The 27414-nt window shown below is 38.3% G+C and overlaps 5 protein-coding genes across 35 annotated transcripts; 2 read left to right on the plus strand and 3 right to left on the minus strand.

Annotated features, from left to right (window-relative positions):
• Window positions 1-152: 152 nt before the first annotated feature.
• LOC103943233 (probable inactive serine/threonine-protein kinase scy1) lies at window positions 153-8661 on the minus strand. The gene is given in 22 exon segments (XM_009353479.3): window positions 153-721; window positions 1130-1364; window positions 1366-1388; window positions 1667-1776; window positions 1914-1978; window positions 2353-2422; window positions 3208-3307; window positions 3460-3535; window positions 3689-3763; window positions 3955-4008; window positions 4259-4348; window positions 4452-4568; window positions 4727-4837; window positions 4933-5072; window positions 5304-5385; window positions 6067-6146; window positions 6841-6949; window positions 7260-7382; window positions 7501-7573; window positions 7740-7894; window positions 7998-8096; window positions 8301-8661. Coding segments are annotated over 22 exon segments (2397 nt in total). The 5' UTR covers window positions 8427-8661; the 3' UTR covers window positions 153-437.
• Window positions 8662-8949: 288 nt separating this feature from the next.
• Window positions 8950-12178, plus strand: LOC103943234 (calumenin). 2 transcript variants are annotated; one of them, XM_048584713.1, is made up of 6 exons: window positions 8950-9742; window positions 10114-10216; window positions 10316-10381; window positions 10795-10965; window positions 11055-11151; window positions 11355-11631. In XM_048584713.1, exons 1-6 carry the CDS (start codon window positions 9184-9186, stop codon window positions 11442-11444), a joined length of 1086 nt encoding a protein of 361 aa, XP_048440670.1. In that variant the 5' UTR covers window positions 8950-9183; the 3' UTR covers window positions 11445-11631. The 2 variants fall into 2 exon arrangements, with proteins under 2 accessions (XP_048440670.1, XP_009351755.1); XM_009353480.3 differs by lacking the exon at window positions 11355-11631 and adding an exon at window positions 11663-12178 and having other exon boundaries at window positions 8955-9742.
• Window positions 12179-12270: 92 nt separating this feature from the next.
• On the minus strand, window positions 12271-13141 carry LOC103943274. The gene is given in 1 exon segment (XM_009353523.3): window positions 12271-13141. A coding segment is annotated over 1 exon segment (546 nt). The 5' UTR covers window positions 12934-13141; the 3' UTR covers window positions 12271-12387.
• Window positions 13142-15454: 2313 nt separating this feature from the next.
• Window positions 15455-16458, minus strand: LOC103943275. The gene is made up of 3 exons (XM_009353524.3): window positions 15913-16458; window positions 15646-15816; window positions 15455-15550 (listed from the first exon to the last, which is right to left on the minus strand). Exons 1-3 carry the CDS (start codon window positions 16456-16458, stop codon window positions 15455-15457), a joined length of 813 nt encoding a protein of 270 aa, XP_009351799.3.
• Window positions 16459-17404: 946 nt separating this feature from the next.
• LOC103943235 (probable protein arginine N-methyltransferase 6) lies at window positions 17405-26751 on the plus strand. Of its 30 annotated transcripts, XM_048584839.1 has the most exons (13): window positions 17616-17754; window positions 17853-18083; window positions 18189-18301; window positions 18495-18563; window positions 18930-18965; window positions 19247-19312; window positions 19794-19862; window positions 20022-20099; window positions 20370-20448; window positions 20992-21086; window positions 21933-22017; window positions 22242-22438; window positions 22698-23088. In XM_048584839.1, the coding sequence occupies exons 7-13, from the start codon at window positions 19839-19841 to the stop codon at window positions 22917-22919; spliced, it is 780 nt and encodes a 259-aa protein (XP_048440796.1). In that variant the 5' UTR covers window positions 17616-17754; window positions 17853-18083; window positions 18189-18301; window positions 18495-18563; window positions 18930-18965; window positions 19247-19312; window positions 19794-19838; the 3' UTR covers window positions 22920-23088. The 30 variants fall into 30 exon arrangements, 25 of the variants coding, with proteins under 25 accessions (XP_048440779.1, XP_048440782.1, XP_048440780.1 ...); XM_048584834.1 differs by lacking the exon at window positions 22698-23088 and adding exons at window positions 21674-21795; window positions 24769-26751 and having other exon boundaries at window positions 18189-18254; window positions 18495-19312; window positions 19963-20073; XM_048584840.1 differs by lacking the exon at window positions 18930-18965.
• Window positions 26752-27414: the final 663 nt, after the last annotated feature.

Consider the following 27414-nt stretch of genomic DNA (forward strand, 5'->3'; position numbering starts at 1 on the left):
TATATATACCTTCTTTTATTTTCTTTTGGTAAACAAACACTATCCAGATAGATACATGTGCAACGTATTGGGCCAAGTGTCATGGGGTGGGCCGTTAAGCATTTCCCACGGGAAAAAAAATAGAGAAATTGTCAAAAAATCAGAGCCATGAATGTGATATGGGTAGAAAACTTCCCCTAAGCATTTTGACTACAAAGAAGAATGTGATAAATTACACGTCACCAATTTGCTTTACAGGCCCAAAAATTGATAGCCAGTTTAGTTTAACTTCCCCTGCAACTAGTAGTAGGAGTAGGTGCACCTCCATCCTAAACAGAATGGCAGCTGTAAAACCAAAACAATCAAGTGAATATCATTACAAATCAATTAATACGAGTTGGCACCAATGATAACATGAACACCAGCCACCAAAATCTTCTCTCCGTATTTTGTGTAATTTACACCCCCGACGAAGGCGTCCGGTTTATCCTCTGTGCGCCCAATTTTGGAGCAGCAGGTTTCGCTCCTCGGCCTTTGGCTACTGATAGAGGCTTTGCCTTGGTAGAGGGTGGGGGAGCGGCAATCGCAGCCCATGGATCATCATCATCAACTGCTGCACTTGCTTTCACATTCATTGGTTTTGAAACTGTTCTTGGTGCAGGGGCGGCAATCGAGCCCCATGAATCATCATCTTCGTTTGTTCTTGGTGCCTTGGCTGTGTTTTTCGATCTCAAACTTGTTGCTACAAATTAATACAAAAACCTTCCAGTTAATTAACACCACAATTATATTACTGAATGAGCGATTAACGAAGACGGACTGCATACAAACTTAGATGAACTAGAAAAGGAAAAAACGTAAAAGCAATATTAAACTTCTACCAATGTTGACACTTTGTAGGCCATTGTGGAGGCATGCAATATAATCAGCAAATACTTCATTCTAAAAAAAGATATATGATTTATCCACCACAAGACAATTATCATCGGTTTAGGTACATTCGAAATTCAAAACAGTACACTGCATTTTTACTCTTTTATTGTAACCAGTAACTTTTACACATTTCTGCAATATTTTACATTCATTCAGATGTAAATGCATAACAGCAGAAGCTAAAAAAATGCCATTTTTGATACATAATTTCAATTACCTTGTTTAGGCTGCAAAGCAGCTTGTGAGACCGGCCGCTTTTGAGCTGCTTGAATACTCGCAAGAACAGGAGATGGTTTTGGCTCTTCCAGGGGTTCAACATCATCCCACCCATCCTTGTCACTTTCATTCTCTTCGTGGGTTCCATTTTCAAGTTCTCCCCAGCCATCTGTAGATGTTGGGGAATCAGGTATACGTTGATCGGCAAAATCTGTTGTCGAACTTATGTGGGCAGGGCGCCGTGCTTGGAGTATCCACCACTAGGATTTCAAGATAATAACAATGTAAGAAGTGGAACCCAAAAAAGTATTATTGGCCTGTCTATCCATTTTTTTAATAAGAAATTGTTCTGATCTCTTATGTAGTTGAGGTAGAAACAAAATAGATATGGAAACCAACAAACGAACACAATTCCCTCTCCTTCCACCCACACCCCCCTTTTATTATTGGATCTCCAGCATTCAACATTCTTAGCATGGTTGTTGATTCTCCAACAAGCTAAACACATTTAAAGAATCCAAGTTATCAATATGTGTACCTGAGCTTGCATTAGAAGTTGTTTTAGTAAGAGATGCACTGGTATTTACAGGAGCAAGTGGAGCTTGTTCAGAAGGTTTACCCTTGAGAGTCAAGGAGCTCATTGCCCATCTGCATGATAATTTAAACATACGTTAAGACTAAGCTCTCAGAAAGAACCTTTTTCTTTCTATTCAGCTTCATTTGGTTCAATCCCCATAAACTAATTGTAAATCATAATATGCTGAAAAGTTTCCTAAGCAACTCACCCCAGTAAACTAGCATTTCCTGGTAGTGATGAGATTCCAACACCGGCAGTATCTCCTGCATCAGTCTACATTGACCACAAAAGAGCACAAAAATTAACAGATTATCAATATGACACAGTATTGACAAACACGAAGATATGGAGCATCAGGCTTCTGAAACTTCCTCTGAGCCTTATCCTCTAATGATTCTGCTATCATACATACTTATTTGCCTTTGCAAATAATATTTATTCACTGATACAAATAAGCACCATGAAAACCACACAAGACGATGGCATACGATAACAAGTGATGAAATTATGATGGAACACCAAAAATTGTAGCAAGGTCAACATCACACACCACATGTTGGATCATATGTGGCATGTGAACAGAAAAATGATAACTCAATTCATGAGAAATTTGCAAACGTCATATACACAAGGTAATTCCAACACACCTTTTCATAGGATTGCTTCACTATTTGTAAAAATTGATCAACTGCTTGAAATGCCTTTGATCGAACATCACTGCACCAAAGGGAAAAAAAGGTATAATTCCTGTTACAAGGATTCCATTAATAAAGTATGACAGTACAAAATGCAATCTAAATTTCTCTTTTCCCCTCAAGCTTTTCCTTTTTTTTTTTGGCCCCTTAAGATTTATCAACAAAATTCTTGGTGATACACAAATATTCGGTGCACAATTGATCCCATCCCACTCTGAGTGCATCATATGCTGATCCAAGTGTTGTACAAGTGATATTGTAAACTTGTCTAAAAAGTCTACTTAGATCACACAACACACAGGCATTCACCCAAGCAATGACTAGACCCTGTAATTGGCTTAACAATAGGGAAGGAAAAGCAAAGTTTCTTAAGGAAATATCTCCTTGGTATTCCAATATATAGACAAATTATTACTTGCTACTCAAAAAAGTAATAGGAATATACAGTTATTCAGAACAAAAGACTAAAGAAACTGTCCAAAGATAATTATGAATACTAACATTAATAAGAAGATGACCTTAAAATATCTTTGTGACAAGAAACAGAATCTTACAAGATTCTGTTATAACTGCAAATGTTATTTCAATGTTTTTTAAATACAGCAAACGCCTACCTCAGAGTAGTTAAATGTGATTTCAAAACAACCCAGATCAAGAGAAGATTTTGTAAGGTACATATAAGGTATCAATATGTACAGACTGTTAGCATGCCATAGAACATGAAAACACCCTCAATAATAACATAAAGCATGCTTCAAAAAAATCCAGAGAGAGAAATAATGTACAAATCATCTGCAGCATACTTACTTATCAGGATCAATGGTAAGAATAACAACATTTGGGAGAATCCGAGTTGCAATCTCAGTGATATCATAATAAGAACTGGTAGCACACAAAGCCATTATACCTGCCACAATTTTCACATTGATCATAGAATCCAAGTGTTGACACATGTACAAAACAGAGGAAAAGAACAAGTTTAATATGAGGAAAAACTAAAACATGATTCAAAAAAGAATGTAGTAAAAAAAGGCATGGAAAAATTGAAAATTCTAGTACCTGCTCCTCGGGCAGGTGAGAAAGTATCACGTAATGCACGGGCAGTAAAAGCATTAATCAACACTCTTTTCCTTGTCTGCATTTAAATATGAACCCAATCATCTTAGGACAAGCAAATATTTTATCAAAATCTGTTGAAAAATTAGAAATTAACCAATAGGACCATTCTATCACTGAAGAGAAGAAAAAAAATTAGAAACAGTAAATGTGGCAAATAGATGACACTAACCCCATCATTCAGGTGGGATGCAATGTTCCCTAGTAATATAGTGGTGTTCGTTCTAATTGCTGGTTCTTCATCAACCTACAAAACAGGAAGAAATTAAAAGAATAAAATACTTAATGTCAGAGAATGGCTATATTCTACATTCTAAACACATGCACTCACAAAAATAATCTTCAAAATAATCGACTTGAAGAGACATAGTGTGAAAATAAACGCTGCAAACATTCATTTCAATGGCAAGTCAAGGTTATTAGTTCAGAAGTTAATACCTGTAACTTTGAAAGATACTTCAACAAGGACCCTGAAATGGTGCGTTGAGAAAGCTACAAAGTAGAAAGACAAACCGATTAGATGAGAATAATCACATAATTTGAAACTAGAATGACCTCTAAACCTAGGCTCCACACAAAGATTGACCTATATCTTTAAAATGGTATGGAGTAAACCATTCTATATAAAATACTAACACTTAAGCACCGTGTTTTTGAGATTCAAATCATATTAACAGTGGCTTTTGAGAATATAAATTATACAAAGTGAGAATCATACAACCATAAAATTAGGTGCACTAACCTTAGGAGCTAGAACAAGCATCGACTTCAAAGTCAGTTCCCGGAGAAAAGCAGATGTGTCAGTGAACCCAGTAGCAACGTGGGGGTAAACCTAATTTCAAGCATCACATGCAAATTTAGAACCTGCAAACTAGGAATGAATCAATCTAAATCTACCAGTCTTTAATAAAATCCAACTATCATTGACTGCATACTTGCTCATCAACAATTTGTGCTGATAATGATTCTCCAAACTGATCAATATGTTGCAAAAGTCCAACTCGAATAGCTCGGTCATTGGAAGCAAACAGCTTCACAATTGTTGGCAGCACCTAAATGTATAGGCAAGACATAAACCCAAGTCAGATGATTACAACTGTAAAAATAAAAACAACTAACAAAGGATAAACGAAGCTTCCACATTCAAGTAGAAATTTAAGTAAACAACATTCATGAAATATAGGTCAACGCAGAATACTGAAACAGTAACCTTCACACTGAATTCTTCGGTTGAAAGCCAGGAACCCATTTTCAACAAAGCCGTCAAAGCAGGTGCAGCAGCTGAACCAAATTCAAGGGCAGAAGCCAATAAAGGAAGCAACTGTAGAAACCAGAAGGTAGGATTATAATTTGATAACAAAAAGGTTTGTTATATATTTTGAAGTTCAAAATCATATAATAATTCGGAAAACACACCTTTTTCAGCACAATCTGGCGAGGTAGCTGCTCCGCTAAATTTGGAAGCTTGCGGAAGAAGGTATCCTTCTCAACACTATCTTTCAGATTTAGAATTTCCATGAAATGTATTGTATCCACTAGCTTATTTTGAAAATATTCTGCCAGTACATTTGTTGCAACAGTTAGTGAAATATACGTGAACAAAAACACTATGAGACATAAGATTGTTAAACCACCAATGTATAAACAATAGAAGGAGCAAAGATCATAGTTTCATAAATGCCAATCAGTCCTCAGACCACGAAGGAGACTGACATTCTCAAGAGTCAAGACTATAAATTCCCACAAACATTAAAAGAAATTAACTTGAGTTGAGAAAGAAAGATCACCACTATTTTCTACAAGCTTCGATGTATTCAACCTACGAGAAGGCGTGGAACTCAAGAGCCGCTGATAATCTGGAAGCAGAGACTGTGAGACAAGAAAATAGAGAGATGCAAATGAAAATGAATCTTCAAAAAGATTAAGCCCATGGAAACAAACAGATGTCAGGCACTTGCAAAATCTTTAGTTAACATGGTGGTGTTCATGAGAGATTGAAAAGATCAACCACATTTTACCCCTATGGTTTGGGGTTGTCTTCAAAATGGGCCATGACATTTCCGTTTTAGTAATTTATTTACAAATGATATTAAATTGATGATGTGGGAACTGCGTACCCCTTTTTGTGCTTTTAAAATACTTGTTTACTATATTTATTCCCCAGGTCTGCATAAAAATGGGTCCCAAAAGTGCCACATCACCAATTGAACGGAAAACAAACAGTTTTCCTGACAGGAAGTTTTAAAATGATGTCATTTTATAACTTCAGGGTGCAAATTGCCAAATTCATAACTCGTGGGCAGCCTTCTGGGCATCAATTAGTTACTTGTAAATAGATCTACTTGAGAGGTCTTAGCTAGTTTTGCTAGATGGTGGATTTCTTATCCACTTTTTTATAATTCATGTTATGCTTTAATCAAATTTTATCGTTCTTCTGAAAAGAAAAAAAAATTTGAAAACCACTACCAAACCTTAGGGGTTAAAATTAAGTTGATCCCTAAAAAGAATAAGGTCATCGTTGACTCATGCTGACAGTAGAAGACTACGAACCTTTGGAATAGAAGCCGTGTTGCGTAGTTCCTCTGTTTTGCTTAATTTCAGACCGGAGAAGAGCTCGTATATAAGGCAGCCTATCAGTTCAATTAAAGAATTTAGATTTTCAAGATTAGTGTATTCCACTGGCAGTTCAGCAACAAAACATCACATGATTCAACATATTTTACTATAAATATATTAACTATATTAAGATAAACCAACCAGCATTCACTGAAAATATAATCAAAGCCAATACACGAAAACATTAGCAGTACAACATCAGCAAATTAGAAAACAAAAAGCCTTCAAACTCTAATTGACTAAACATGTATCAGCCTTCCAATCCAAGTTAAGATAATAAGATGGAATATATCAAAATTCAATATATACCAAAGAAAATAAAAAGAGACAAAATTCCCCACGACAATCCACTTCCTTCCACCTTCTGCCAAAAAAAACCTCCCAATCGTTTCCAACTAAACAACCCAAAATATTGTCCTTTGGCAACACATTAAAAACCCACACTAGCCTTTTTCTCTCCACCAAAAGCACAAAATACCTCCATAAACAAAAATTCACAAGACCGAACTCGGCCTTGCTTTCCAGTACAATCCATACCTTATCGTCAAACAATGGGACAATGAAGAAAAACAAGGATGAACCTTCTACGAGGGGCTCAAATTCATTCTACATCCCCACGAAAGAATCAATTAAGTTCAACATTAAGAGGTCAAGTGGAACTAACAAACCAATAATCATGTTTTGAGAAACAGATAGCAGCAGACTTACCCAAGCCCCAAGAATCAATAGCCCATGGTGGAGACTTTCTGATTGCAGCCCAATCAGACTTAAGTAACTCCATGGGTTTGTATTGTGGTCCAACAAGCCAGGCAAATTGCTGACGGAAGATAAGAACTAATGAGAAACATATCGAACTTCTTACTATTCCTAAGAATTTTTTAGCACAAATATCCACAAGAAATTATCTTAGTGGAAACAAACACCATTTCATCCATAGCTATTCAAACAAGAAAAAAAGATATAACCAAAGTTTAAAAATGTAAGCCCTCCCATATCGGTGAAGCAGGTAAACTTTAAAACAATAGTTAAAGAAACAAAAGCGGGGAGAATTCAATAAAATTTAACAAGGAAATAAGTTGAATTAATCAGGCTCTACAATGATGAATCACAATGGAAGACATGCATACCAGCATTTGTCCGGCAGAAGCCTCATTGCCGCCATCAAACTCAGATAGTACATCAAAAGCATGTAGCTTCCAGTCCAAAGTTTGAGTTACAACGACACTGGCCAAGCAAACGTTGGCATGAACCTGTATTGTCCAAAAGCTAGTCAAACAGTATTACTACAACTGAAAATCATATATGAGAATTAGCTATATGGTGCACTCCACATTCAAAATACTAGTAATGCCAATTACAAAAACTTACAAGTTTACAATCATTATTCAAGAAACTGACAGCCTTCGCTATCTGGTGCAGTCCGCATGCGAAATACTCATCCCTAACATCAAGGAAAAAAATGATGAAGTGAATTCTAGCGACAATTTCAGCATCCATTTTCTATGATTTGCATCTGCAATAATGTAAAGAAATAAAAAGATTTTCGTAGTGAAACAAATTGAACAAGTAGACGGGAAAAAGAGCGGATAGATTATGTTTGGAAATACCTTTGGATACCTTGTAAATTGAGCTCCTTGATCTTATCAGAGAGGGGCATAACAGGCTCGGTAACGATATAGATAATTTGCTTGGTGGCAGAAGAAGCATCCACAGTTTCAGCCTCAATACTGTGAAGAAATGATAAGATGTTTGGGTGTCTGACCTGAAAGTAGACAAGCAAATCAGCAAAATGAAATGAACAATTGCTGCTGCATTTGCAATTTTGCATATGAAATTGTGAAGAGCAAAACGAAAGAGAAACTCACAGTGCGGAGACGCTTGACGCCATTGCGAGCAGCGGCCAAATGGCCATCCTGAGCATTACTTCCAGATATAGAGAATATGGAAACCGGAGACCCATCGTCCTGGACAGTTTACAACAAACAATTGGAAGAAAAAAAAAAAAATGATTTCATTCGAATTTCTTCGTCCCAAATAAACAATCACCCTCCCTCAGATCCAGTCATGACTCGTCCACATCCACCGTTGGAATCATGAAATTTTGTTTGTATATACACACACATAGAGAGAGAGAGAGAGAGAGAGAGAGAGGAGTGAGAGAAGCAGACCTTGGAGGTGCCTCGGAAGTGAGTCCAAGAGCCCCAAGCACAGGGGTAAGGATCGCCGATGTTGTAGGGCAGATCTTTGGGTCCAGTCCCCGATCCGCCCACCACTCCCTTCAAGAATTTCAGCATCCCTCCTTCCCTTCGCTCTTCGCTCTTCTTCTTTCGCTGCAACCAAACGGCGTCGATTAGACTCCACTAGTTTCCGTTAGATCCTCTCATTCCAAGCTTCCGTCACTTCCTCTCCTCCTCCTTTCTTGTCTTAAACTTATTTTTTTAATTTCTTTTCTTTTTGTTTAAAGAAAATAAAAAATAATAATAATGATCCCAGATCCCCAGTCGGAATTCTGCTGGGTTGGAATTGGATCTGTCTGGTTTGGGTTGGGCTTCATCGTCCAGGAACACCAGGAAATACTTATAGGCTTGGTTATATGAGTTTTATTAAAGTAAACAGTATCGCGAGTTTTCGTTAAAATTTCCTTATTAATAATTAAAATTGCAAGCGATCTTTTTACAAGGTAACGGAAAGATGTTGCGTGACGATTTTGTTTCAAACTCGATCGATTGCTAATTTAACACCTAATTTATTAACGCTATAACTTGATAAAATAAAATAAAATAATAATTAAAACTTCGAGTGGGAGGGATGGTAGGCTGGGTTGCGTGGCGGCAGACGGGCAGAGGCAGACCAGATCCGCAAGTTCATTCATTCATTTGAATAAATAATTAAATTGAATCAGTCTTGTCCTCCTCTTCTCCGATTCTCTTGTCTTCTCTCCAGATTCTTCTCCCAGTCTAGTCCATATGATATACTAGTCAGTCAAATTTCCAAATACTAGTGGTGCACTCACAGTGAGCGATTCGTTCCAATTTCACCGTCAGAGTTCCAATGGTGAGGGCGTCCGTCTCAGTAATCATATACATAGCAATTGCATTCCTTGTCCTCTTGCTCATCTCCCACTCCCCAAAGAAACCCGGCAACCACCGCCACCGCCGCCTCAAGCTCCGCTCCAACTTCACCTTTGCTCCCCCCCTCCACCACCATAACCCGATCCCCTTCGACCCCCTCGTCGCTGACATTGAGCGCCGCCGCGAGGACCGTAAGTGGGAGCAGCAGCACTTCGATCATGCCTTCAACGCCTCCCACGACTCCGCACCCGCCGCCGAGTCTCAGCCCGAGTGGGAAGACTACATGGACGCTGAGGATTACTTGAACAATGAGGACAGGTTCAACGTCACCAACAGGTTGCTTTTGTTGTTTCCAAAGGTTGATGTCGACCCGGCTGATGGATTCGTCACCGAGGACGAGTTGACTCAGTGGAACTTGAACCAGGCTCAGAGGGAAGTCTTGCATCGAACTCAGAGGGATATGGAGCTTCACGACAAGAATCGTGATGGCTTTGTTTCCTTTGCCGAGTATCAGCCCCCCAGTTGGGTTCAGAATGCAGGTTTTGTCTTTGCAAGTTGTTGCATATGTTTGGTTATTTCTCATATCTTGTTCTGTTACATTGGCTTTATTAATTGCTGAAAAGCGAAATTCAATCCATGGCTATGCTATATGGAATTTGTGGTTTTTGGTTTTCGGTAGAAACAGCTTGAATTTAAGTAAAACTAGTGTGTCATTCTGTAATGTGTTGGAATGTTGTTCAGTTCCTAGTACTAATGCTCCAACGGCGGTAATATGGGTGGGAAGAAGGAAAGTTGTATCTGGTGAAACAGGGTGGTCAATTGTTATCTAGGAGTAGGTCATCCTCAACTAGATATTTGTATGTTTTCATATTCTCCTTGTCACTGATTCAATTCATGTTCCATGCGCCAGATAACATCTCCTTTGGCTATGATATGGGTTGGTGGAAAGAGGAACATTTTAATGCATCCGATGCGAATGGAGATGGTCTTCTTAATATAACTGAGTTCAATGAGTGAGCTTCTACCTGTCTCTCAACTTCCTTGTACATAATATCCTTTCGAATACCTTCTTTAACTTGATGTTGGTGCTTTTTCTCTTCGTCCTTTTCTAGCTTTCTACACCCAGCTGATAGCAAAAACCCGAAGCTACTTAAGTGGTTGTGCAAGGAGGAAGTAAGGTAGTATTGATTTCCCATCTCTGAAATTCTGGTTGTCCATATCCATATGAGCAATATCTATTTCTAGGATATCAGTTTGTAGGTCAGAGGTAGGCACCCTGACAAGGAAGTTTGCAAGCAACGGACTGAAGTTTCTCTTACTTCGATTTTTATAATTTTGGGTTTCTCCTGGACTAAAATCATCTGATATCAGAACCAAAAAGAGAAAAAGAAACATCTACTGATGTGGGAAGTTAGGAACCAGGGACTGACTAGTTGAGATGGATGGTTCCTTTTTACCAGCTTTTTTTTTTTTTTTTTTATAGTATTTTATCATTTTCCCTTGCACATCATCTTATTTGTCATTGCGTGATGTCATTCTAACATGGTTGCTTAGCTTCTCTAGTTGTCTGAATGCTCCTTTACCTCCTTAGGGAAAGGGACACTGACAAAGATGAAAAGATTAACTTCAAAGAATTCTTCCATGGCCTCTTTGATTTGGTGAGGAACTATGATGAACAAAATCACAATTCCACCCATCAGTCTGATGATTTGGAGTCCCCAGCCAAAAATTTGTTTGCTCAGCTTGACAAAGATGGCGACGGGTACTTTTAAGCTGCTTTTATTTGTGTAATTATCAGAGGGTTTCCCTTTTCATGATGATTTTACTTGTTTCCATCTTGCATATCCACAGGTATTTGTCAGATGAGGAAATACTCCCTATTATTGGAAAGATACATCCATCAGAACATTACTATGCAAAACAACAAGCAGATTACATTATATCACAGGTATTCATTTTTACAATGAAAAGTATTTTCTTTTCTAGTTGCCCTCTTTTTGTGGAACCTGGTCTCCTCCCACCGTGTAGCAAGGGCTTCCTATTCCTTTCCTTGCCTAATAAGATGAGTTAATAATTTCAAAACAATAAATTAAGGTTTGTGAATTTATACATAACAGTGTTGAGAGCTGATCACTTTCTTTATTCTATCAGAGCATCTTCAAGTGTCAAAGTCTGTTGATTTATCTTGCACTAGAAGAGGCAATTTGGAGATCAACTTTTAAAATTGCTTGTAGATTATAGACTGGGCATGATCTCTATATGTTGGTATTCGGATTCTCTAGTCACGTATTGTCATCATGCTCGTAGAAATTTACCTTATAAGAGGGTGGAATTATCAGCCGATTAGCAAGTAGGCATTAATTTGCAATCTTGCCATTCTTCTGTCACTGAAGACATCAAATGAAGTTTGATAGTAAATATCTTGTGCTGCCCTTAATCGACAAATTTGTGAACTGCAGGCTGATACAGATAAAGACGGGCGACTAACGCTGGGAGAGATGATAGAGAACCCATATGTATTTTATAGCGCTATTTTCAATGACGATGAGGAAGAGGACTATTACCATGATGAGTTCCGTTAATCTCATTAGTGATTCTCTTGTCTTATTGTTTTAATAACATTATAGTTGCAGGATGCGGTAGAGTTCAAAATCTTCGTTGGTTTTGTTATTGTTTGTTGATATGATGGAGCTAGAGTATGAAAGAGACTGATTCAACCCAAACACGAGAAGGGGGGGGTGGGGGGTGGGGTGGGTTTGGGTGGGTGTGGTGTGGTGGGGTGGGTTTGGTGCCCTTCCAAAATATGAAAATACATTCCATAGTGCATGCTCCCGCGATCCCATGGCTGGCTCGGTTGGTTATCTGGAGCCATTTTGAAGGAGGATTTATTTATTTTATAGAGCTGCTTGACAATTAAACGCAAATGTAATGGACAGACTAGTGAAGGAAGACATTTTTATGATTGTTATTTTTTATTTTTTCCTTGTCTTTGGTACTTCACATACATCATTGTCTTTGTTGGTTTTGTCGATTACTGCTTTCTTTCACAAAGAAGAACAACGTCGTATCGCATGCACTAATGTCAGATTCGTATGTTTCATTTGCAACCAACAATGTTTCATTTATTCATACATATGTATGTATCAATTCAATTCAAACAGCGGACCAACACAAAACAAAAAATTTATTTACAAACGGGTCCTATCCGATTCCCCTTCCTATTGTTGCCGTCGCTGTCGGAGTCAGATTCAGACTTGTCCTGGTCGTCATCGGAATCAGAAGGTGGAGAAGGGTCGAGGCGAGCGGCGTCCTTGGCCCAACGCATCAACTTTTCAACTTCATCCTCCGGCGATGGTGGTACAGAAGGAGGAGGGCGTTGCAGGGGCCGTTGGCAATGAAGACTTGAGAGCGGCGTATCTGGCGGAAAGGTCGTCGCCGAGGACTGCCTTTAGTTCCTCATCCCCTTGAATGGAATTGGAATTGGTCCGATTAGATTTGGATTTGGATTTGGAGGCGGCAGCAACTCCACTGGTATTTTGAGTTTGAGGGCATGAAAGCGACATTGGATATCGTCGTCGAGAGAAACACGGCGGTGGGACATGTGAGAGTCGACGGACAGATTCAGGAGCAAATGGTCCTCTGCCGCTTGCAGCATCTCTTCAACTTCATCCTTCTCTGCTGCTGCTGTTGCTTTCTTCGCCTTGGTATTCCTGTAATTCCCCCGCTTCATCTCTCTCTCGCTCTCTCTCTCTTATACGTTCCAAGTTCCAACTCCAAGGCTGTTTGCTTTGATGCCCTCGATTTCTAATTAAAACTAAGCCCTTGCCCTTATAAATGCAGTGATGTACCAGTACCAAACGCACTCCGCCCTCCCAATTTTTTTATGTGACTAAATTGTACTTATTATTACGGTTAAGTACACTAATCTGTGCATTGAATTTACAAAGTTGCACCACTCTATAAGAAGAGGATGTAAATCAATTTGAAACAACTCGAGCTTATATCGGGTTTGACCTTTGTTTGGCTTAGACCATCTCCAACAATGGGCTAAATGCCAAATTTCCCCCCCAAACCATCTCCAACCCATGCTAAAACATTGGGCTAAATGCCAAATGTTAAAGTTGGGCCAAATTCCCCCCAGATTCCATCCCCCCCCCGCGCGACTAGACTCGCTGGCCCAAAGGCCAGTCTCGGCCCGCTCACTCTCGTACGCGCCCCACGCGGAGCGCTTGCAGACCGTGCCCGACAGGGTGGGCCCCGTTGTCAGCGGGTTGTCGGCCACCCAGCTGAAGTCCAACGGCTATTTTTGCAATCCAACGGTCCAAATTCAAATTTGATTTTTTAAAATATGTTATTTTAAAATACATTGAATCCAACGGCTGAAATCAAATATAATCAAATCTAACGGTAAAAAAAAGATCTAACGCCCCAAATTTAAATCTAACAGTTAAAATAATTAAAAAAAATTATTTAACTCAAAATTCACCCAAAAACTCTATAAATACCTATGTATTTGTTCAAACATCCACACAAAACTCAAATTTCTCTTACAATTCTTCCAATTTATCTTTCTACCATTTCTTTCCATTTCCAAATTGTTCAACATGGCAAGAGAGCATATTAGAGGTCGTAATTGGACTTGTGAGGAAGATGTTGCTCTATGCTTGGCATGGGTTTCTGTTAGCGAAGATGGTGCAGTTGGCACTAATCAAAATAAGAAGGTTTTGTGGGATAAAATCATTGCAAAGTTTCAAGAAAACTGCAATGGTAGCAGGCGGGATGGTGGTGGTGTTTATGATCGGTGGAAGACTATCAACAAAGCATGCACTTTATGGAAGGGAAGCTTGGAGAGAGCCGTGGTTGGCATGGCTAGTGGGAGGAGCGCCATAGAAATTGTGAGTTTTGTTCTTGATATTTTATTTGTCATGTACATAATATTATGTTGCAACTAATTATTTTTATGTATTTTTTGCATAGGGTGACAAAGCAATGGAAATTTACAAGACAAGAGTAACACCAAAAAATCAAGTTTTTAAGTTGCAACATGCTTGGGACATCCTCAAGGATTGTCCAAGGTGGGGAACCGATGCGGACCAACAATGGGGAAGATTATTTCAACGTGAAACTGCACAGACAAATGCCGGAGATGAAGGTGTTGCTGAAGGTGTCGATGAAATGACCCCATCTCCTTCTTTTGCAAGGCCCCCAGGAAGAGATAAGCAAAATGAAGCAAAGAGAAAAGGGAAGTCCCAAGATCTGATGAGTGGACACTTTGATACCGGAATGGCAAAATTGAACGAGACTCATAGCGCTCGCCAAGAAGAAGCGGCTCGAATGCGTTTGCAAATGAAGGAAATCTCGGATAGGGAGGAAAATAGGTTTGAAATTGAATTCATGATGAAGGACCTCAACCAATACACTCCATAGAGGAAGAAGTACTTACGTGGTAAGCAAAAGGAAATTATGCGAAAGTCTGCCTCAAGGAGTATGTTTCAAGATGATGAATCTTCTCAACCCTATATCCCAACATTTCAACGAAGTCCATCACCAAGTGAAGATAGTGGATATGATTGTTAAGTTTATGTAGTGTATGAATTATGTGCTTTATTAATTATGTGCTTTATTAATTAAGTTTATTAATCATGTGCTTTATTAATTAAGTTTATTAATTATGTACTTTATTAATTAAGTTTATTAATTGTGGTTTGTGAATTATAATTTATGTCTTATTAATTATCCAATAATTTATGTCTTATTATTCCCCACTTTGATGTAGAATAGATGCCTTCAATAATTCAACCTCCATTTTATCATTTATCCAACGTACTAGACAAAATACTTTGCACAAAAAGACACTTAAATTTATTACTAGAAAATAACAACATAGTACACTTAAAATTATTACATAAATGCATAACCAACATCATCAACGTTCACCTTCTCGGCGCCATACATGCTCAACCAAATCTTTACGGAGTGTGTCATGACATTGAGGAACTTGAATTCTATTTAAACGTCTCATATACTCACTCAAGGTGACCCTATCCTGTCGGGTCTCATATGTGGTTGGAGCGAGATATTCAACATCTCTTGCAATAGCTCTTGCATGTGTTGGTTGGTCATCATTCACATCTTCGTCTGAATCTTCTTCAATTTCAATGTACTCATCTTCCACAATCATGTTGTGCAAAATTATGCACGTCATCATGATTGAATGGAGGTCTTCGGACTGCCAAAATCGTGCAGGCCCTCTAACAATGGCCCATCGAGCTTGTTGAATCCCAAACGCTATCTCCACATCCTTCCTGTAAGACTCTTGCCTCTGCGAATATAATTTCTTCTTTGCACTATTGGGATGAGAAAAACTTTTGACAAAAGTAGACCAACTAGGATAAATACCATCAGTTAGGTAGTAACCTAGCTCATACCTATTACCATTTACCTTGTACCGAAATTCTGGTGCCCATCCATTGACAACATTATCGAATAAAGGAGAAGACCAAAGAACGTTGATATCGTTGTTTGATCCAAGATCGCCGAAGACAGCATGCCAAATCCATGTGTCGTAAGACGCCACAGCCTCGAGCACGATGGTTGGCTTGTCATGACGGCCCTTGAATTAACCAGCCCAACCAGTAGGACAATTCTTCCACTCCCAATGCATACAATCGAGACTTCCTATCATGCCAGGGAAGCCTCTTTTTTCTGCCTTGCGTAGAAGCCTCTTCAAGTCTGCACGATTTGGGTTGCGGAGGTATGTGGCTCCATATATGCCTTCAATTGCCTTATAGAAACGCTTCAGGTTCTCAATAGCAGTACTTTCTGCAAGGCGGCAATACTCGTCAGTTGAGTCTGCAGAGCATCCATTAGCTAGCATGCGAAAAGCAGATGTGAGCTTCTGATGAGGTGATAGACCTTGTCGGCCTGTGGCATCTACCCTCCGTTCAAAGTAGTGGTCATGATTGACAACTGCATTCAAGATGCTTTCAAAAAGCTCTCTCCTCATCCGAAACCGCCTCCGAAAATCATGAGCAGGAAATCTCGGACGCTCGATGAAATAATCTTTCATCATTCGATCATGACACTCTTCTCTATCACGCTGCACATATGAACACCCCGTGACAGAACCACGATGGCTAGATTCGCCATTGTGCTCAGATTGCATAAACGAGTTGAATAGTTCAACTTCAGCATTGAACAATTCTGCATCCTCAATCTCCATCCTTGCTTGGTATTGTGCCATCTGCATTGCCATACTACGCCTTCTTCTATCACCCATTGATGAGATATTGAGGATTTTTAGGAAACAAAAACTCTTTGAAAGTTGAAATATGAGTGAATATAAAGGATGATTGAAGGTTGAAAGGTTGTGTGATCAACAAATATTGGACATATGCTTATATAGAGGATGATTTCTGAAAGTTTGGTGGTGAATGGTTGGTTGAAAGTTTGGTGTTTATATAGTTGGTGAAAGTTGAAAGTGTGGTGTTCAACGGTTGGTGAATTGAAAATTTGGTGTTCAAAGTTTGGTGAATTGAAAGTTAGCCCAGGGTTAAAAGATTGGTAAAAGTTGACGGCTTGCTTTGTGGGAAATTTAGTGATTTTTCAATATTTATCGGAATTTAAATTTTTTTAGATTAAAATGTTCATAAAATTAATTTACGATAGTCTACATATTTATTTTTTTTAAAAAAATTAATTTAACAAAAAAAATAGCATAAGTTCATTCTTTAATAATCCCAGGCTAAAATTTTAGGCCAGAACGGTTGGAGCAGAAAAGTTGTTTCTGGGCTAAAAGCTAAATTTTCCGGGCTAAAAAATTTGGCTTTTAGCCCAACCATTGGAGATGGTCTTATAAGCTCAACTCATGAATACATAAGGCAAGATTATATTTATAAAGCAACTTCAGATAAACATTTTGAAATTTATAGTACACATCTTTGAAAGTATGATTCTCTTTCATCTCCCAAGTCAATATCATTTTGTGTGGACATTAAAAATCTATATGGACATTTATAACACTACCAATGTTTTTAATACTACATTCAACATTGTCAATATTTTCAACATTTCAATCATTTTAAAAACACAGCCCATAAAAAAATTTGCCTAAGTTTGAATGGAGACTCTCAGTAAAATTAGATAAAAAGAAAAAGAAAATTATATTTGGCGCAAAATGCAAAACGTCAAACGGCCCTTTCTTTCTTTCTCACGTAGATTGGGTTTTGGGAGCGAGCGAGCGACGAGCGAGCGACGAGCGAGCAGGCGAGTTGAAACCAAAACAATGAACTTGACCCCGGCTTACAGTAACGGCTACCACAACCAGCAGCAACAACAGCCACAGGGGATGAGCCAGAGGGATAGAGTCCGCCGGGGAACACGTGCCAGGTCACGTGAGCTCAGAGACAACTTCGGCAGTGGTGGTAATTTTGGCGGGCTTAGGGTTTCTGAGCCCAATAAGCAGCAACAGCAGGGAGTGCCTTCTACGGACTTCGACATGGCCTATTTCCACACTTACGCGCACGTCGACATCCACGAAGAAATGATCAAGGTGCATTATCCTGCACGTATGTGGTTGTTTTCTTGCTAGTTTTCCATCTGCTTTTTCAGAATCGATTGCGATTAAATGTCTCAAGTGTTAGTGTTTAGGTAGTCATTCTGTTTTTACTGCCGTTCGATTTTCCGGTGGCCGCCGAGGATATGAAATTAGCTTGGTGGGATGTTCCATTGTTGTTACTTGTATTGCTTTTCGTCTTTTAAAGGAAGCCATCTGAACTGGGAATGCGAATATGAATTTCAGAATATGAACCTGTGTAAATGATTTGGCCGTAACATCATTATGTGTTGTCTAAGGTTCCCTTTGTATTTTCAAATTTCAAGGTAATCGTTTATGCTCTATCGTGGAAATGCATTGCTATGGGTTTTCTTTTACAATTGGGTTGTCATAAAAATTATTGACTGACGTGGCAATCTGTCATCATTCAGGATCGTGTGCGCACTGAATCTTATAGGGTGGCAATCATGCAGCACCAGAGTTCTATAGCAGGCAAAGTAATGCAGCTACAATTGTAGTTAAGAAATGATGTGTTTTCTATTTGGTACTTCTTTCTGTAACTGTAAATACCTGCTCTGAAATATTTATAAGACATATCTTATGCATATGAACTTAACGTACTGGGGAATCATGTTCTCACATGTCCCGAACATGTCTACTCTACTCAGTTTGCAGGAGAAGGGTTGTTTCTGCAGTCAGTTGCTCATTTTTAATTCTTGATTGAACGATGCTTGCAGGTTGTAGTGGATATTGGCTGTGGCACAGGCATTCTTTCTATATTCTGTGCTCAGGCTGGTGCAAAACGTGTAAGCTGTTTTTTCAGTGATATTTTATAAATTTGCATATAAGATATTGAACAAATTGTATGTTTTTAGCTGCAATAATTATCCTTTTGACATGGGGAAAAGTGTTCTTTGGAAGGATGGTCTGCATTTTATTTAACTGCAGGTTTATGTAGTGTCAAATCACTACTTCCATCTAATGATTCAAAATATGACGCAGCCATCTTTGCTCGTTCTCTTCAGTGTGATATCTGATGAATAAAATTGGACATTCCTCCCCTGATTTTATTGTTTGTAGTTTGGTTAAGTTACTTCTATGTTGTGTCCCATCCTGGTGTTATTTTACATTCTGTATTGCATATTCTTGTGTGTTTTGTTACAACCTACCAGGTATATGCAGTTGATGCAAGTGACATTGCAGTGCAGGTAAGTTCTTGTAGTAATGCTGATTACTTTATCTGCATGTGATTTAATTCTGTATTCATTCTTCTCAGTGTCTTTGCTTGAATGTAAAATGTCTCATTCCCCTTAAGCTATGATTCAGGAAGTAGCTGAGTAAAAATTACCCTTGTGTATCTGTAGCTTGAACTTTTGTGCATGATGTATCTGGAAAAAAAAAAGTTCATTCTCATGAAGATGAAATATGTAAGAAGTGAAGCTTAGGATTGGGTTTGTAATTTTGATTAATCTTGTTCATTTTTAAGCAGGCAAATGAAGTTGTGAAAGCAAACAATCTATCCGAAACCATCATCATACTACATGGGTGAGTTGAGGTATGCTTGCACAACCAGGAGGTCCAAGACAAGTTGTTGACTTTTCTTTTGGTTATTATAACAATTATGCTTACAAATTAAGAAGCTAGCATGAGATTCCTATGTTTCTTACGGGATGGACGCATTTAGTTCTTTGGTTGTGGCCTGTGAGTATGTGTAACTAATTGCGGCACTTACAGAAGCTAGTCCAGGGGAAAATTTTCCAAGAACAGTGTCCATTCAGCAACTCTACTCCGCTTGGATAAAAACAAAGTAGTTTGGGCGGGCATTTGTATATGCCAGTCTTTGTGTGCGTTAGTGTGAGAGTGAAAACGTGTCAATACTGCATTAGTGCTCCATCATCCACTAGATCCCCCGAAAAAAACCAAAGAACCTTTTCTGTATTATCATATAAGCTTCCTTTCCCCTTGCACCAAATTATTGATCTGAAATACAAGTTACAAGCCAACCATATCTATTGCTAAAAATGATAGTTCTGCAGGATGTCAATATTGACGGGGAGGTTGATGTTATAATTTCAGAATGGATGGGCTACATGCTTCTGTATGAGGTAGCTGTTAACATATCTGTATTCATGATTGTATAGTTAAATATTGTATTTAGAATTGTACCTCAGAATACTTATACTCGTGCTGTTTTATTGTTTGCAGCTTTATGATATATCCATTTCTTTTGTTGGCATGCTTGCTTTTTTTGTTTTTTATTGTAGAGTATCCCGGGAAGTGTGATCACAGCAAGAGATTGCTGGCTAAAACCCGGAGGTCTAATACTTCCTTCAAGTGCGACAGTATCGTTTCTTTTTGTTTTTCTGTCTTTCAGTTACTGTCACATCTGTATCTTTAATTCTGAAATCTGTTACTCTGGTGCTGGCTTCATATCATTGAATTGTCTGTCATGCCATATTTATTATGTGCCAGCTACATATGTTGCCAACTTGAGTGTTATCAATTTGTGTGGTGGGGATGTAGCGTTATCAAGCTCAAGTTTGTACAATGTAGCAGCTGTTGATGAATGAATTTGTTTCTGTCGTGCTGATTTTTAGGTTGTATGATTGCAGTTGTACATGGCACCCATCACACATTCTAATGGATACAGTGAATGCATAGATTTCTGGCGCAATGTTTATGGAATTGACAGTGAGTATACATCATATATAATAACATGATCTCAATTGTCATCGCCCTATATTGGATTTGTACCACATTAGATTATTTGAACTTATAACACACGGTGCATGCCTTGCCCGGAATTGGTTATTTATTGGGTCGTTGAAGACAATGCTTAATGCCATTTAACACTTTTCAATTAGTATTTTCAACCTTAGTCAAATTTTACCAGCATCTATGGGATTGTTGCTAGGGCATAGTTAGTAGTGGCACCCATTCTAAAGAGGAGCTCTTGAAAATATGTGAATGTAAAATATGCTGTAGGTGCAACTCCTACACTCCAGTGCAGGAGTTTTTTCGGGGAGTGCGACCCTTCTCACAAAACTGAAAATTGACTATCAAGAAGCTCACTTAAACTTTATGTTTTTTCACATTTTTTTTAAGCTTATGTTAAAGATAATCCTTACTTGAGCTTAGTATCAGCATTTATTTAAATACCATTCCATTTGTATACTCTATAAAAGTTTATTGCTTGGGGGTCATAATTATTTTCTTCCATTGGACTGTTTGCAGTGTCTGCCATGTTGCCATTGGCAAAACAGTGTGCGTTTGAAGAGCCATCTGTTGAGACGATTGTGGGTGAGAATGTTTTGACATGGCCACATGTGGTGAGTTCTCTCAGTATAGTTCTTATGGGTTGTCTTGATTATAATAACCTTTGCCACCAAATGACCATTTCCTTCTCTGCTTTCTTGTTTGTTTTGTTTCTTTCTTTGCTACCAAATAGATCAATCTTGAGCTACTTCTTTGACGTTATTGGCAGAGAACTGTTGGTTCCCTCTTGTTATGGCTACTGGATTCATTTATGCATGCTCTCCTTTTATAGATTTATTTTCCCCAGTCAAACAAAAAGTTTGATTTTGCTTGTGGTCCAATATTATTTATGATGCATGACTTTCTTTCTTCATTACCACTTTAAATGGAGGGTTCAGAACCTACAAAAAATAGTTAGGCTATTTTGTTCTTCTGAACATACTTCAGGAAGTTTTCACCTTGGAAAGGTTAATGGCTTGTTTGTTTACAGTGTCCTTCCTTTTTGTTTTCTTTTCTTATCCAAAATTAATATTAGAAAACAGAAAACAAGCTTTGGTCTTTTAAATTTCTACATTGGATAAGTTTGGATAGGATGCAATAGTTAAAGCTTTAGGAAAATTGGAAGAGTATGAAGGAAGATGTATTTGATTACCATTTACAGGTACTGTGGTAGAAGTCATCAATTCTCAATGCATGCTTTCTTATCCTGGTGAATATGCTTCATTCGAACAGCTTCTTAGATGTCTGTTTTGGGAAGTTGAGGTCATTAAAGAGGTGCTTGAGGTATTCTGTTTAAGCGGCCTTGTACCTCCATTTGATGCCCTTTATACCATGATCCTGAATCATTGTCTTTTTTGTTTGTCTCTACTCTGTAGAAAGTATGTAATCTAAGGCATCATGCTGTTACTGATTGGTTGTAGGTTAAGCATGTGGACTGCCATACAGTTATGCATCATGAGTTAGAATCTGTTACGACAAACTACAAGTTCAAATCAATGATGCGAGGTCTCTCTCTCTCTCTCTCTCTCTCTCTCTCTCTCTCATATGTCTCGGTTCTTCTGTCTCGTTATTGTTTTCACTGCATATTTTTTGTAACGTTAAATTTTTTGTGAGCGGGCTTGTGCATTGAATGAACTTTTTATTTTTGTTAGAGGAGGAAGTTCTTATTGTATTAATTTCATTTACTTCAGTAGACGCTGTTGAGGTTGTAATTAGTTCTTGATTTACAGCTCCACTTCATGGGTTTGCATTTTGGTCTGATGTCGAATTCTGTGGACCTACATTAGCTCCTACAAATAATCAGGCTCCATCCTTGCTTATAAACAATCTTCCAGTGGAGGGTCAGCAGAGGAAGAAACAAGCAAATCCCAATGAAGCGTTGGTGCTGTCCACCGCACCTGAGGACCCTCCAACTCATTGGCAACAGGTACAGACTACAGTATCTTGAAAATTTTTGAACTCGCACCTTTTGGCTAGCTAGCTAGGTGATAACATGCCTAGTTAAGGTTTTTTATGCTTAAAACATTATCAGTATAAAAAGGCATTCAGTTTTTTTCCTGGAAACAGAAATCATTCAGTGTCATCATAACTTGATAAGTATTGTGTAGTTATCCCCTTGCTCAGATCTTTCATTCATATTTTAGTGTGAACTTTTCTTCGGTCCGTCTAATGAATTAGCATTACAGAATGTGCTATACTTTTATGAGCCTATAGAGCTGGAGCAAGATCAACTCATTGAAGGTTGTGTAAATTACGACTATGCACAATTTGTTTCTCTCCATTCATACAAGTTTTCGGAAGTTGTCATGCCCTCCACGTTTTCTTCTTCTTTTATCTTCTCTCCGGAATTCCCTTCGTTCGGAAAAAAAAATTCGGCGGCTCTCTGCTCCCAGAAAGTCGTTATGTGATCTCTCTCTATTTTTTGGTTGAATGTAGGTTTTATTGTACTTTCATGATATAGTTTTTTTCTGTTTTTGGTGGTCTTGTTAATATTATATTTTGTTATAATCCACAACAGACAAGTGTTATAACGTATATGTGATGCTTTCAATAAACCTCTCACTTTTCAAACGCAAATTTGCTTACTTTACAATTTTGCACTTAAAACACTACTATTTTCAATATTTTGTTATTTTCATGGGACCTAGTGCGTGAATTTCATAGGAAATTTGGAAACAAAAGTTTGCGAGGACTTTAGATACTACCAGTTCACTATTATTGTGGTGTTCTAGTTCAATAATAAGATGTCATGTGAAACTTTTTTTAATATTACATTGAATTATGAGATTGAAACGTCAAATGACGGTGAACGCATTTCATATAAGTTGCCCTCAAAGCATAAAACTTGTATATGGGTACAAAATACCTGTTTCGCACTATTAATTCCTATATAGCTGAAAATTTTATAACTTTGAATTCCTAAATGTTTTAGGATTCCAACCTGATTTTAATTTTTGAGTTCAAAATTCCGAGGGTTTGACTCTAATTTTTTTTTTTTTTTTTTTTAACAGATGATAGTGTTAGTGCATTAAATTGTTAGTGTAAGGGGGAGAGGGATCGAACATGCACTAAAGTATATATATACAAAATTGTTTTTCGCCACTGCGATAAGCGTCATTTGCGTTTGACTCTCTAATTTGATTACATTTTTTTTGTTGAACAAACGATACCATCTAAGAGAGGGATTTGATTACATTTTTTTTAAACAAATGATATCATCTACAGCAAGGGAGAGAGAGTGGGTTTAATTTCATAATGGGCTAGCAATTACTAGGCATATCTTATATTGGAATTTTTTTTTTATTATTGTTTATTTTGGGTTTACTACTAGGTTTAGGAGACTTGGAGAGTAAGGCATTAAGTACGATTGGAGGAAGACGATAAAGGGAAAAATAAAATCAAATAAATATAGAAAAAGGAACCAAATCCAATAAGGAAAGGATTCACCGAAATTAATTTGCGGTGTGATTTACAAGCAATTAGGAAGAATATATTGTGTAAATTGTGTGTGGATGGTACGGCTCTCTCCTTTGTGGGAGAATTAACCCTAATTTTCTCCTGCTACTGCTAGTCTTCTCTTTTCTTGTGTGCAAGCAAGGCTTCTTAATTATATACTCTTTCTTGCTAATCAAACCCGTCTTTCAATCCGTACTGGTGCTGCTGCAGTTGCGACCTCTATCCAGAGACTTCAGAAAAGGTTGCAAGGACTCCGTGCATATATATATTATTGCTTGTGGAATTTTCTTAATTTACCTTTATTTTGCGTTCTTGAAACTCTAATTGACCATCTCTATATAATATATAGACATATTTATGTCTGTTGATATATAACACCATGAGTTAGTATCAGACCCTGTTGATAAAACTGTAACATACAGATTTATATTGCCTAGGGGGTGGGTAGGATTCCTTATTTCATAAGTATTGTAATTATTTGTAATTTAGGTTTCTTTTCTTCCAAGGAATCCTAATCCTTGAAGCCCGAGATTCGCGATGTACATAAAAAGGGGTTTACCATATGAATTATATCAATCCATTCAATTCAGTATTTTGGCAGGGAACCAAGTGGTCTACCTGACCTAACTGTATATGCCTTGTATCAATATACATTGTTACAAGTTTTCAAATTTGATTTGAATCCTATTTAGTGTGCATGTTTGTATGCTTAATCTTTAGTCAGTTTCCATCACTTTTGATTCCGTGGTTGGTAATTTGATGTTTGTTAGTTAGCTCAATTTCCTACTGCTTGAGTTGCAGCAGAGGCAGAGCTCATCGCGCGATTCTAATGAAAACATTGATGGATCAAAGGGAGGAGGCGTTGAGCTATGGTGGGGTTGTACTGAGAAGGTCTGACTTGGATCTGCTTAAAGGCCCGCATTTTTTGAATGATTGCCTCATTGAATTCTACTTCAACTATCTTTCCAATAATTCCCACCACCAGTTAGGCGATGATAAGCATCACTCATCCTTGTCGAAAGATGACATCCTTCTGGTTCCGCCTACGCTGTCATTTTGGCTGGCAAATTCCGAGGATTCCGAGAGTTTGAAGGAGTTTGAGGAGTCTAATGAGGTGCTCAAAAAGCAAGTTGTCATCTTCACGGTCAATAACAATCGGAACGTGGGAGAGAATGACGGCGGAACTCACTGGAGCTTGCTGGTATTTTACAGAAAATCAAACACATTTGTGCATTACGACAGCTTGGGGAGTATGAATCGTTCTGATGCCTGGAAACTCTATAAAGCAGTTAAGAAACATGTTGGAATGATTGAAACACCAGATAGCGCCTCTGCCTCTGCCTCGGCCTCTTCTGCTTCCACTACTATTACTAGCGAAGATCATCCATCATCTACCAGTAGTTCTAGTACCACTAGTCCACCCCCAAAAATGGACAGCTGCTGCATGAGATTTAGAGATGAGAGTAAAGGTAGTAAGAGGGCTAGGATGCTGATGATGCACAGGTATCCATATTATCATTACAATCGTTGGTTTACCCCTCCCCCTCCTCCGCCTCCTCCAGCAGGCCACAGTGACGATGAAATGGAACCAACAGATGCCGATGACAAAAAGAAACCAGCAGACGACAAGGCGCTAGGCGATGATGAAATGAGGCCAGCAGATGACGATTACAAAAAGAAGCCAGAAGAAGACAATGGCGATGATGAAATGCGACCAGCAGACGACGATGACACAAAGAAGCCAGCAGAAGACAATGGCGATGATGAAATGAGATCAGCAAACGAGAATGACAAAAAGAAGCCACCAGACGACAATGACGATGATGAGCAAATGTTCCACAACCCTTGGGGGTTAAATAATGATGACTACCCTTGGGGGTTACATCATGATGAAATGTTTCACCACTACCCTTATCGTTGGGTACACCATGATCATCATCTTGACTACTACAGTCGTCGTCAACTCTACTTGAACCATCATGGCGCACATACTAATGATGACTCGTCATCATCGTCTAGGTCTAGATGGGGGGTTGATAATATGAATGATGACCCTTGTTTTAAACAATTGCCAACGCCACGGCAGACCAACTACTATGATTGTGGTTTATATGTCATGGCCGTTGCTAGAGTCATCTGCCAATGGTACTATTGTGCCGCCGCTGCCTCCTCCTCTAGCCCTACTACTGCTAGTACTAGTACTACTAGCAGTAACAGTGCAGATGAAGAAGATAAGGTTGTTGTTGATGACAAGGGTAGTGCAGATGATCAGATACAAAGAAATGATGACGGTGATCGATTTCCAGATATCATGAAGCATATTGATACTTCTTTGGAATCCACGATGCGTTCTGAGCTGCTGGCCCTCATTCAACAACTCACTTGCCATTCTACTGGTTTTGAAGATTTTGATCATCAACCCCAGCCTCAGCCGAACCCGAGCCCAAATCCCGGCAGCCCCAGCCGGAGCCCGAGCCCAAGTCCCAGCAGGCCCAGCCCAAACCAATCATCAAAGAGCTAGAAAACTGATTAAAGCGAGAAAGCGCGACGCTGATCTTAATTTATTCGATATAGTTCCGAAAAGGATATTTTTTAATTTATTTTATTCCCACAGCACTTAGTAGCTAGCACTGAAACTTTGTTGGTTTTCTTTCTCAGTTCCAACAACCAACCAGCTGTTTAATTTGATGCATATATAATTAAGCTTATAAAAAATCTCTGTCGACAAGCTACCCTAGCTGGATTTGACTCATTAATTGTTAATATACAGGAATTACATGATCAGTTTTTGGTTATAAGTGCGTGCGTGTTCTCATTAAGTTGTATCTCTGCATGTTGTTATGTTCATCTTCCATGAAAAATAAGAAATGGAACTCAGAATTCACTTCTTAATTCATTTATGTGTGTGTGTATGTTGCATGTCAGTTACATTACATGTATAGACGAACGAGAAAAAATACAAAATCATATGTATTGCGATGCCATCGTCAATTTTCCATCCACATTAATTACAGAAACAGAATGATAAGAATATTATGTGGAGCAAGTGCATGTCTACGTGTTTCATAATATCAAGTGAGTGAGAGTCAGAGAGAAAAGAGATATAAGAGACAGAGACTACTTAATTAAAGAATGATAGAGACTTGCATTAATTTATTAAAAATAAGAACCACTTTTAGGTGCTATAATTGTACAATTATTGGAATGTCCGTCCATGGTGCTCTCATACCTTTAAATAATCTACTCCCAACTCATTCATTTTTTTATTTTCTGTGACGTTCCCACTTATTTTTGTTTCCTAATTTTCTATGCTATCACTTTGGTTGGTCTTTGTCGTATTAATTCATTATTTTCATTTGAATATATAATTAACCCTCCATGTATGTATCTTAATCTCTTTGGGAATCCGCAACCTCCCTCTGGATGGCATGGGATGGGATGGATGAA

The sequence above is a fragment of a genome, unplaced genomic scaffold (assembly GCF_019419815.1).
Source record: "Pyrus x bretschneideri cultivar Hongxiangsu unplaced genomic scaffold, Pyrus_bretschneideri_v1 Contig22, whole genome shotgun sequence".
NCBI classification, from domain to species: domain Eukaryota; kingdom Viridiplantae; phylum Streptophyta; class Magnoliopsida; order Rosales; family Rosaceae; genus Pyrus; species Pyrus x bretschneideri.

What these genes read in the sequence shown, in the direction of transcription:
- LOC103943235 (XM_048584822.1), top strand. Translation starts at nt 22,383, where the DNA reads ATGAAGCGTTGGTGCTGTCCACCGCACCTGAGGACCCTCCAACTCATT. An exon ending in CTCCAACTCATTGGCAACAG is followed by an intron (nt 22,439 to 24,768) that starts GTACAGACTACA and finishes CTTGAGTTGCAG; the next exon opens with CAGAGGCAGAGCTCATCGCG.
- LOC103943275 (XM_009353524.3), bottom strand. Translation starts at nt 16,458, where the DNA reads ATGGCAATGCAGATGGCACAATACCAAGCAAGGATGGAGATTGAGGAT. An exon ending in TGAAGAGGCTTCTACGCAAG is followed by an intron (nt 15,817 to 15,912) that starts GCAGAAAAAAGA and finishes GGTTAATTCAAG; the next exon opens with GGCCGTCATGACAAGCCAAC. An exon ending in CACCAGAATTTCGGTACAAG is followed by an intron (nt 15,551 to 15,645) that starts GTAAATGGTAAT and finishes TCATCCCAATAG; the next exon opens with TGCAAAGAAGAAATTATATT.
- LOC103943234 (XM_009353480.3), top strand. Translation starts at nt 9,184, where the DNA reads ATGGTGAGGGCGTCCGTCTCAGTAATCATATACATAGCAATTGCATTC. An exon ending in CAGTTGGGTTCAGAATGCAG is followed by an intron (nt 9,743 to 10,113) that starts GTTTTGTCTTTG and finishes TCCATGCGCCAG; the next exon opens with ATAACATCTCCTTTGGCTAT. An exon ending in CTTGACAAAGATGGCGACGG is followed by an intron (nt 10,966 to 11,054) that starts GTACTTTTAAGC and finishes GCATATCCACAG; the next exon opens with GTATTTGTCAGATGAGGAAA.